Genomic DNA, 11,063 nt, shown 5'->3' on the forward strand with positions numbered 1-11,063 from the left:
GGTGGGGAGACACGGAGTGGTGGGAGACACGGAGTGGTGGGGAGACACGGAGTGGTGGGGTGACACGGAGTGGTGGGGTGACACGGAGTGGTGGGGAGCGTTTCAAGAGCCAGGGCTCCAACAGGCATCTTACAACCCTTAGACCCTAAAACCCTCCCTTCAATTTGACCACGCAGGTGAGGCCAATCGGAATGGGGCTCGGTGGTGTAGAGGGTGGTGTGGAGAGTACTATGGGTTAAAATACCAAAGCTGGGGAGCTTTTCATCATGGGATTTGAACCCTTAGGAGAATGCCTTTCATGGTAGAGCGTCAGGCAGTGACTCTTGCCAGCGGCCCCTTTTCAGTCCGTATGAGCGACTGCCTAGCTCAGATGTCCAGCTCTGAGACAGACTTTGAAATCAGATGCATCCCATTTCTCTTTCCAGGGTGAGATTTTTAACCGCGATCACTATTCCCCAGTCACCTTCCTTGCTCCCGTCATGAGCCTTCCTGAGGAACACAGCCGAATGGTCTACTTTGCCGTCTCTGACTATGTCTTCAACACAGCCAGCCAGGTCTATCATGAGGCAGGGTACCTGAACTTCACCATCACAGATGACATGGTGAGGATGGTGGCCGAGTGGCACTCCCCAGTGACAATGTAACCTGTCCTTCTTCCTTCTTTCTTTTCTACCCCAGTCACATCGATGAAACAGTAAGCTGTTGTGAAAAAAGATAAAGACAAGGAAATACACTAATTAGCACAATTTCCCTTGTCGCTTTGGCTGCCAGAAAGCTCAAGTCAAAATTCCTTCTCCCTTAGAACTTTGAAAGACTGTGGCTTCCTTGTCTGTGTTTTGCTTTTTACCCCAGTCTAGACCTGCTGTTCTAATTCGTATTTTCTCTCATGCTTGGTTGCAGAGGTTAAAAAAAAAAAAAACACCTTTAAGAAAATTTAGTAAATGAGCCAGGATAATAAATACCCTGATAAATGCAAATAATTATTTTGAGTAGGAAATGAAGACCAAGTTAAACGTAAGGTACAATTAAAGAAAATGCTGCGCCACTAAGTTGATTTTTTTTAAATAAAGAAATCTATCTGGGTGCTTCCTTGTAGCCAAAGTGGAAAAGGCCCATGATGTAGTGATTCATGGTAGAAGGAAAGACAAACTCTTCCTATGACTTGCCTTTCAAACGATTGTCTTCATTGGTACTTTTTAAAAGGAATATTACATTTTATTGTGGATGACATCTTTAATTAATTCTCAAGTTTCTTTAATATTTCTGGGGTCCAGAAAATTTTTCCTCGTAGCTTTGAGTAGCGCTGAGGCTTCGTGAACAGCGTGGGGATGATGATGGGAAGAGCCAGCTGGCGCAGATGACAGACGGGGGCCATCAGTGGGTGCACAGAATGTCGTTTTGTCCTTTCATTGATTTCTCACACATGCACACAGGCCTTTTACTTCTATGGTCATATTCAGTAACCCCACTCCCCGTGGTGCAGTCCTTTCTTTTAATGGATCGGATCACAATAGCTGCGTTTTGTGACAGTTGCGTGCTGGCTACTTTGTACCCACCGTCCCATGTAGCCCTCACGATGACCTGACAGGCAGGGCCTACTATTACCCCCATTTTACAGATGAGGAAGTTGAGACTCAGAGAGGTGAAGGAACTGGCCTGAGACCACACGGTAACAAAGCCAGGAACCATACCTACTGCACCCTTGTGACTGCACATCTCACCCCCACGGACACTCTGAGTGTGTCCCGCACATCACCTATGGCCCCAGGAGAGCAGCCGGGACCCTGGCAGCTGGTGTTTGTAGTGACTGCAGGACAGGCATCTCGCCGTTGCCATGGTAACCCAGGCAGTCAAGAAGCTCAGGTCTTGAACATCCCCCCTCCTCCAGGCTTCTCATCCTCCTCACGCCTTCAGCTGCAGCGGGACTCCCCTAAAACCGTGTCTCTCTGCTGCAGGTTCCCTTTGGCTCTAGCATCCGGCTGACCACCAAGTCCTTCCGCCCCTTCGCCCCCCGGGTAAGTCTTCTCTCAGCCCTGGGCAGGTGCAGGTCGGGATCACTAGCCTCCAGGGGCTTCTCTTTAAAGCCTCAGTGCTCCTCTCAGCTGACCAAGGGCAGCCGTGAAGCCCCTGGGGGTGGGGGGGGGGCACTGGGACTTCTCTCTGCAGGCTTGGGGGCTCATTCTCTCCAGCGCCCACACAGCAGACTCCTGAGCCCCGTGTCTTGTGGGACCACAGGTGCCCAGTCTTTTACTGATGGTATCTGAGAATCTCAAAGAAGGCCGAAGTGTCCTGCCAAAGGCACTTTAATTAATAACAGCAGACAATCACAGAGGGCATGTGAGGGACCAGGCACCCAACTCGTAAATACTAAGTTTATTGATAACCATCCTAAATTCAAACAACTTCTACTGTCATATTCAGTAACCCCACTCTCCATATGTCCAACATTCAAAAGACATAGGCTCTAGAGGGGAAACTTTCATCCACTCCTGGCCCCTGAGCACGAACATAAACATACCATACACATGATTTTGTACCTTCCATTTTGACCTGACTGTTCCGGGAGATGGTTCCGTCAGGACAGCTCAGAAGCCTCCTCACTCTTGTTTCCATGGTATCCAGCCCCCCCTCGGATGGACTTCCGGTAGCTTGCCTAACCAGCCTTTCCTGATGGGCCGGAGGTTTGCAGGAGGTTTGCAGTCGTGGCGACATCAGTGTTGCAGTGACTGACCTCGCAACTCTGCCATCGTGGGGCGAAGCTCACTGTGGGCGGCCTTTCATCTCACCCCACAGAAACCCACCTGTCCTCTCCCCAACCCTCCCAGGCCGCCCAAGACACAGGCCAGACTCAGTGGTGTTGAACATGCCTTGCAGAAGGCTTAAAGATGTCTGAGAGGAATTATAATGGGAAAAATTTTTAAAAACTTCAAGTGCCTAGGTCATGTCCTTCCATAAGGTGCCCCCCAGGCTCTTTCTCTCCCTAAAGACCTGGAACTGCTCCTCCTGCTACAAGGTTGTCAGAACGAGGCCTACACGGGCCCATGGCCACCGCATCCTGGCTCCAACATCCTTGCTGCCCTAGAAAGAGGCGGAAACTCTTCCTCCTCCTTCCTGCTTGTGTCATCCTCAACTGGCGGGGACGCAACTCAGCCCACCTTCTCCGGGAAAGCCCTTGACCTCCCCAACTTTGGAAATATCTCCCCTTTACAGGAGGATGCAGATTTTATATCTGCATCACAAAAAAGGCTCACAGGGACTGGTGTTCCTTCCTCTGAATGGGAACCCTCTTGCCCCCAAATTAAACTCTAGTTAAACAGAAAATCATGAGCGCTGGTGCAGCTGTGGCATCCAGCTGCGTCACAGGGGGGTCTGCTCTCCGTGTGTACAGTTTACCTGAGTGCAGGGAGGGGTGGGGGAGCAGTGGGTCTCTCACCTCACGCCCCAGGAGGGATGGGGCATGAAACAATTGGCCCGACCTTTCTGGGGGACAGTTTGAAAATACCTGTCAAGAACTTGAAAAATGCGCCTGCCTTTTGACTCAGTAATTCCACTTCTAGGAACGTATCCCCCCGCCACCCCCCGCCACCCCCCAAATAGCCACATGTACACACAAGGGGGCTCATTATCATGGCCAAACCTTGGAAACCACCTGGCACTCACTATGGTTAGATCAGTTACAGCGCCCATGCACCGTGGACCCATTGCAGCCATGAGAGAAATGACAGAGACATGTCTGATGACAGGGAAGGATCTCCAGGTGAACCAGTAGAGAAAGAGCAACAGACCGTTTTGTGAAAATGAAATCCGTCAAAAAGCACTCTCACCTGCATCTGACTCCCTGGGGCCTCCCTTGGCAAACTCGCATATTTCCTTCTCTTGACATAACCTCCTCATTCTGTCCCCCCCAGTTAGCCAGGCTGTACCCCAACATGAACTTGGAGCTCCAGGGAGCAATGGCCTCAGCCCCATTCCTGAACCTCAGCCCTGGGAATCTGTCCTTGGCCCCCCAGATGGAGATTGAAGGCTTCGTGCTCCTGCCCAGCTCCGTCAGGGAGCCTGTGTTCAGGCTTGGCGTGGTAAGGTTCAAAGCCTTTGCAAATGCTGTTCCCTTTTCCTGCATGCTCTTCCCACCACCTGGTTAATTCCTTCAGATCTCAAATATCACTTCTCAGACAGGCCTTTCTTGATTGCCTTTTACCCCTGGCCCACCTTAGGCCCCCTGTCATTTTTTTTTCCTTAAAATGCCCTATTGTTTTTCTGCATAGCATTTGTGAAGATACTTATATAGTTGTTTGCAGGTTTATTTGTTTAGTGTATGTGTCTCCACCATGTGAGACTGGGCTATTGGAAGGAAGACGGAGAGAGTCTTTGACCTGTTTACTCTGCATCTGTATCTGACCCCTGAAGACCACATGTAGGTTAATCGCTTTCATAGTCAGCAGTTTCAAGTAAAAAATGTTCAAGTCCAAGTTCAAACATGCATCGAATACCTGTGATGAGCCTCTGGGAGCCTACAGTCTAGTGGACAAGCTCCTGCTTTAACTTACTGAGCTGTTGATTTAAAGGAAACAGTTGGTCCCAATAGGTGTCCTTCCCGTAGGTGACAACCTTTCTCATATAAAAACCTGTTTTCTTCCACCTGAATTTCCAGGCTACTAATGTGTCTGCCACATTGACTTTCAACACCAGCAGGATCACTGGGGCCCTGAAGCCAGGAAAGTAAGTCAGACTCCTGCCAGCATGGGGACACTCACCTGGGCTCTCTCCCTCTGGACACTCTACTGATTCTCTGTAGCTGGGGGTGGGGATGTGAGCAGATCCCCTCAAGGTCAGGGGCCCACGATGGGGAGAGGAACTTAAATTTTTCCTTAGTTGTTGCCTCATTGGTCCTGCCTCCATAAACTTCCTTCCCACATAATCCCCATTACTTTCACATTTCTAAAGAATTTTTAAAAAATTTTTTAACCGGGCGCCTGGGTGGCTTGCTCGGTTGAGCGTCCGACTTCGGCTCAGGTCATGATCTGTAGTTTGTGAGTTTGACTCTGTGCTGACAGCTCAGAGCCTGGAGCCTGCTTCAGATTCTGTGTCGCTCCCTCTCTCTGCCTGGCCCCTGCTCACACTGTGTGTGTGTGTGTGTGTGTGTGTGTGTGTGTGTGTGTGTGTCTCAAAAATGAATAAGCATTAAAAAAATAATAATAAAGAATTAACTAATACTCCTTTGGCCTAACCTGGGAGTCATAAACATCAGCTATGTTGACTTTCTAATATAAAGATTGAGCCCCTCTAACCTCCCACCTCCCCTCTGCAAGTCTTCACAGTAAGCTGGTATCTTACCAGTTTTGGTTACTTAATCATCTTTTCGAGTGCCATCCCTACCACACCCTTGGCTCTGTGTCTTCTCAAGCCAGTGTCTCCTTTCCGGGGACCCTCATGTCCCTTAAATGGAAATTCCCATGGGCATAATGACCACATCTGTGAATCTTCTCTGATTTGTTATAGGGTACAAGTAGAACTGAAAGAATCTAAAGTTGGAGTATTCAATGTAAGTTCTTATTGTTTTTATTTATGAGATGATTAAGGCATTAACTAATTTCATGTGTTTACTCAGCAATGCTCATGCATGTATAGTAGAAAACAGAAGACTTAGAAGAGCTGCTTTCTGCCCTAGAAAAGTGTGAAAGTTCTCGAGGACATGAAACATAGGGCCAAGGAGCAGTTATACCTCAAAACAAGATAGGATGTAATTAAATTGCCTGTTGGACAGAACGCTTTTAAGTAAGAGGAATAGAAAGCCAACTACAACTGCTTCCTGTGAAGCAAACAGGAAGAATTTATAGGATCATAAAACTAAAAACCAGAACAAACCCAAGACTAGAGGTTTCAGGCATAGCTGGATCTAGGTGCTCAAATGAGAGCATGAAGAATCTCTCTCTATCTCTCGTGTCTGCTGCTGTCTATGTTGGCCTCTTTCTCCATTTTTTTCCCCATTGGTGGAACCCCAAAATTTCCTGTAGTTTAATTTTAAAAAAATCAACTACGGAACAAAATCCAGGTGCTAGCTCTCACTGGATTAATCTTAATCATGTGGCCATTCTTTAGACAATCGCTGTGGTTAAAAATTGGACAAGGCCGATCGACCAAACACGGGTTTCGTCTATACTTCAGGGGCCAAGATATGTGGTCTCAATCCATCTGGCCTGAGACAGGAAAGGAGGGGTCCCCCGGGGAGGATAGGAGCTCTGTTATTGAAACAAGAGGAAGGGATGCAGGGCAGGTGACTCCACAAGGAGGAACAAGTGGGGAAATGGAGGCCCCGTGTTACAGTAAGAAAGGCGGTGGGAAGATCGGTACCGGCTGAAGTCATCAGGGAAAGTCCCTGACGAGAGGGAAGGCAGGGTGACGGCACTCCTCCTCACAGGCCAAGCAGATGTTCACACTCTAACCTGCAAACACCACCCCGCCGTCCCTGGCCCCTCTGGCCAGCCACCCCTGCTCCCTGCTGCCCGGAGCTTCCCTTCCAAACTTCCCAAGTAGAAACAAGCACATAAACTGTCGGGAGAGATGCTACCTGCAGGGACCCCAAAGGATCACCCCTTTCAGGGGCCAAAGGAGGAAGTGAATAATGACCCGCTAATATTGCATCTGTGCGCGGCATGTGTAAGAAGTGTTCTATGTATGATGTGGGGCGCCTGGGTGGCTTGGTTGGCTAAGCGACCAACTCTGGCTCAGGTCATGATCTCACAGTTTGTGGGTTCAAGCCCCGTGTCAGACTCTGTGCTGACAACTCAGAGCCTGGAGCCTGCTTCTGCATCTCCTTTTCTCTCTGCCCCTCTCCCACTCATGCTCTGTCTCTGTCTCTCTCTCTCTTTCTCCCTCCCTCGCTTGCTCTCTCTAAAATAAATAAACATTAGGGACCCCTGGATGGCTCAGTTGGTTAAGCATCAGACTTTAGCTCAGGTCATGACCTCACAGTCCATGGGTTCGAGCCCCGCGTCAGGCTCTGTGCTGACAGCTCAGAGCCTGGAGCCTGCTTCAGATTCTGTGTCTCCCTCTCTCTCTGCCCCTCCCCCCGACTCTCTCTCTCTCTCTCTCAAAATAAAATAAAGACATAAAAAATTAAAATAAATAAATAAACATTTAAAAATTTTTTAATGTTTTCTAAGGTAAAACATTCATATGTAAAGATTCACAAAAACACCTTATCAGAACATGGAATGTAGAAACCAAGAATGATAGAATCGGATAAATCCAGGTTTAAATGCTGCCCCTTCCCCTGCTGCTCAGTTTCTAAAGGTCACTTTCATTCTGTGGGTCTTGGTTTTCTTATCTGTGAAATGGGGGCAGTAACATCAATTTCAAAGGGTTATTGTGAAGATTGAATCAGATGTATACGTAATGCTCTGAGCCCTACACTGGGCACATGGTGAATGTTAAAAGTTGTGTTAAAAGTAATTCAGGAAAACATTCTGGGAAAGAAAAATTAAATTGTAAAAAAGAAAAAAATTAATACTAAAGATAAGGCTAAGGCGAACCTGCTGTTCTCTCTGAGGAAAGACAGCCGGGTGTGTAATCTTTCAAATGTTTCTACCCCTCTGCACACTGGTAAACGTGCATCTCAAGATAGTTTTACCTAACAAAATAGTAGCACGATGTAGCCATCTATCTGAAACTTTCTTTTTTTCCGTCTTTTTTGCCATGTCAGCAAGTATAGAATTAGCTGACCCCAGGGCGGCCATGGAGGTTTATTGGTGGCAAAATGGCACGTGTGGTCACAGTTGTCTATCTCTCCTGTTCTCCACCAGGTGGAGCTATTGGAAGGGCTACTCAATTACCTCATTCTTAGCACCCTCTATCCGAAGGTCAACGGTAAGAACTACTATGGATTTTTCCAAATCAAGGAGGACAGAGCTCTTTGGGGGAAAAGGAGCTGGACTTGGAGATGGGAAACAGGCTCTCCTGCAGGCTGTGTGACCTTGGATTAGTCACTTCTCCTCTTTGAGCTTCAGCGGCCTGTCTGTGAGATGGGCCTACTGAAGGTGGCCTCATCTCCCTCCAGGGCTCTAGCGAAGTTTGAACCCTGAGGCAGCTCTTTGGAGCACAGGAAACCTCCTCCTAAGAGAGAGGAGGGACTCACAGAAGTGCCCCCTACACCCTGAAATGGCAGGTAAAAGACTGAGGACCAAGTCCATAGAGAGGGCACAAGGCGGCCCATCTCTGAATCCACATTTCCCAGTCAGTTGCCAACTCCCTAGTTGGAAAATGAAGCATAAAGCCCCAAACACTGTTTCCGCTTCGTTTGGCTGCAGCAGAGAGCAGGCCGGGGGCGGAGGGCAGAGAGCAGGTGCCCGCTAGCTTCTTCGCATGCCCATATGCTGCCCCAACCCCGCCACTCCTCCCATACTGCTCTGAGCTCCGAGCTCAGGCTCCTACAGCAGCCCACCTGGGCTGAATGCCAGTTCTGCCGCTTTCTGACCCAGCACAGATCCTTGGCCCCTCCGCACCTCGATTTCCTTCTTGGTAAAATGGAAATAATAGTCTTCTCTACCTCATCGTCTTTGGTGATAATTAAATGGGAATATACTGTGTACAGAGTTCGCAGAGAGGAACTTATCTTTTTTCTATAACCTTACTTGTAATTGTTGTTTATTAACAAATCTCTCAATGTTATGCCTCAACCTCCAGAGAAGTTGGCGGAAGGCTTTCCCCTCCCTCTGCTGAAGCACATTCAGCTCTATGAGCCCGTTCTCGAAATCCACAAGGTCAGTGGGCTCCAGTGGGCTTTTGAGGACTGGGGGAAGAGGGCTGGTTAGTTTTCCAGGTTCAGGGGCCGTAGCCCAGCGGGCCGGACCCAGCCCAGCCTTTCAGCTCAGAAGGCCTGGACTGGGAAGGGATGCCCCGGGCATGGCTAGATGCCATGCAGCCCTCCACGTGTCCTTCAGAAGCCGTACCCCTGCCGGGGCAGGAGGCATTTGGGACAGCTTGTGCCCCCACTTCCTCCCCCCACCACCACCATGGGGAACTTCAAGACCAGCTCATTTTGAAAATACTGCCATGGCAACAGCCCGGGTTATGAAAGCCATCTGTAAGCTTTGAAAATTTCTTCTAAATTCTTAAGTGGAAAAGCGTTATTATTAATATAGGTTTGATGTGCTCCCCCTCAAAACCCATCACCCCGCACCCCACACCCATACAGTGTGAATTTTGGTGGGCTGCCTTCCAGTCATTTTGTTTTCTCTAGGTATCTTTTAAATGTGTTTGTTTGTTTGTTTGTTTGGGATAGTTGCATTGGTAGTGCTCAGGCCCATTTTCTTGCTGTTTTTCTTTTTTTGTTGCAAACTAGTCCTCGCCCCTCCAGTGCTAAATACTCTCCTATCCATCAGAGACCATAACCTCCCAAACTATTTCAATACCAAGGAACATGTCTGATTGTTCACCCTTCTCTTGACTGTGCTGACCAAGCATGTCCTGGTCTGTCTGTGCCCACGGTTCACGTGATCTTTCTAGAATAGTGTCTGTAAGGTGGGATGACTGGGCCGGCAGCCCTGTGAGCAGGAAGGGAGACGTCGCGTTGCGTCTGGTCCATCGTCAATATCCAGCAAATAACAGCGGCTAGAGAGCGTGAAGGGCAGCAGAGTGGTCGAGAACGTTGAAACTCCGACCAGCTGCCATGTTTGGAAAAACAAATATCCAGAGTCCTTTTGGGCTCAAAGATGCTCAACGTCCACTTCCTGCTGAGTGATTACAAGGAGTCAGACAGCTCGTTATTTAAGCCAAAACTGACAATTCACACTGCTGGCCTCAGTACAGCACGTGGGAAATCATCAGAAGATTTGTTCTACACCGTCATGTTCATTAGCATTCTGAGGTCATTTGTTAGACCTCCAAAGGCAAGGGATGGATCACTGTGGGAGAGAATTGGACTTTGCCTGGAGCTCAGAGGTTCCCGCCCCTTCGGGTGATGGAAGTTACCAGGAAGGTGGGAGAGTCAATCCCAGCCACGCACAATTTTGTGTTATTCGCGAAGGAAAGAAAATTTAGGTGACGCAAAGGACATTTACAAGGCCTGCCAGGAAGCAGCAGCTTGGGAAATGACAGATAAATTGCCACCTTAGAGAAGGTGGCTTGGCAAAAGCTGTGCTTTATGGAGACCTTGGGGATGGAGGTACGCTCGCGATTTATGCACTGACCCGGTTTCTGCCAGAGCTTGTGTTTCCCCAGATGTGGGCCTCCCTTTAAGTGGAGATACATCTTTCCGGAGTAGAGGATGCTTTTACCATCTTGTCCTGTCTTGTCTCTCCTAGGACTTCGTGTTCCTAGGCGCCAATGTCCAGTACATGAGAGTCTGAGGGCAAGGAGAGAGGCGGGGGCTTGGCGGCCGCAGCTGGGCCGGCAAGTTGCTTCTGCAGATGTACAGTGCATTCCTGGAGATTCTGAGAAGATGAAGACTTTTCTGTTCTCAGATCTGGGGGAGGGGTCTGCCTGGCCTCTGGCCCCACACAGGTGCAGCCACACCTTCTCTGACCCTGGACTTCAGTTCCCCTCCCCCTCACTGGACCATCTGCCCCCACTGCCCTGTCCCACCTTTAAGGGCAGATCCCATCTTTTTTAGCCACCATCTGGTCCCTGTGCCTGGCATGTAGTAGGTCCTCAATAAATATTTATTGAATAGTTCAGTGAAGGAACCTCTCGCCGAACCTCCCTACCACCCACCCTCTTTTGCCTGAGGGGGTCTTTGGATGGTTACCCCATCCATGTTCTCCAAGGCTCAACCCTCACCACACTCCCCTTTCTCACCGGCTGCTACTATGGAAGTTCCATGAGAAAACAACGGGTTCTGTTCCCCGCTCGGCCCAGGACCTGGCACGCACTGATGCCTGCTCTGTAAGGCACATGTCTAGCACTGTGCTTGGGCAGCTCATGGGCAGCTCACGGGCGCACCTGCTTGCAGCAGACAAGGGAGCCACTGAGCCTCCCAGAACAAAACCTCAGCCTCCTGCCGCTCTTCCCATCGAAATGGGTGTAAATTAGGAAGAAACGGATCCCCCTAGGTTTTCGGTCCGACC

General features: G+C 49.2%; 1 protein-coding gene and 1 long non-coding RNA gene across 3 annotated transcripts in view; one reads left to right on the plus strand and one right to left on the minus strand.

Annotated features, from left to right (window-relative positions):
* Nucleotides 1–2,782, minus strand: part of LOC115274069 — a 5,802-nt gene extending 3,020 nt beyond the window's left edge. The window contains exon 1 of the long non-coding RNA XR_003901075.1: nt 2,538–2,782. This is a non-coding gene — a long non-coding RNA (uncharacterized LOC115274069). The remainder of the gene's footprint in view (nt 1–2,537) is intronic.
* Nucleotides 1–10,678, plus strand: part of LBP (lipopolysaccharide binding protein) — a 24,413-nt gene extending 13,735 nt beyond the window's left edge. For both annotated transcript variants that reach the window (XM_029917452.1, XM_029917453.1), the window contains exons 8-15: nt 426–602; nt 1,956–2,015; nt 3,909–4,076; nt 4,652–4,719; nt 5,500–5,542; nt 7,803–7,866; nt 8,683–8,759; nt 10,302–10,678. In XM_029917452.1, the coding sequence (XP_029773312.1) occupies nt 426–602; nt 1,956–2,015; nt 3,909–4,076; nt 4,652–4,719; nt 5,500–5,542; nt 7,803–7,866; nt 8,683–8,759; nt 10,302–10,346 (702 nt within the window). In that variant the 3' untranslated portion in view covers nt 10,347–10,678. The remainder of the gene's footprint in view (nt 1–425; nt 603–1,955; nt 2,016–3,908; nt 4,077–4,651; nt 4,720–5,499; nt 5,543–7,802; nt 7,867–8,682; nt 8,760–10,301) is intronic.
* The last annotated feature ends 385 nt before the right edge of the window (nt 10,679–11,063 follow it).

This window comes from Suricata suricatta, chromosome 12 (assembly GCF_006229205.1).
Source record: "Suricata suricatta isolate VVHF042 chromosome 12, meerkat_22Aug2017_6uvM2_HiC, whole genome shotgun sequence".
Lineage (NCBI taxonomy): Eukaryota > Metazoa > Chordata > Mammalia > Carnivora > Herpestidae > Suricata > Suricata suricatta.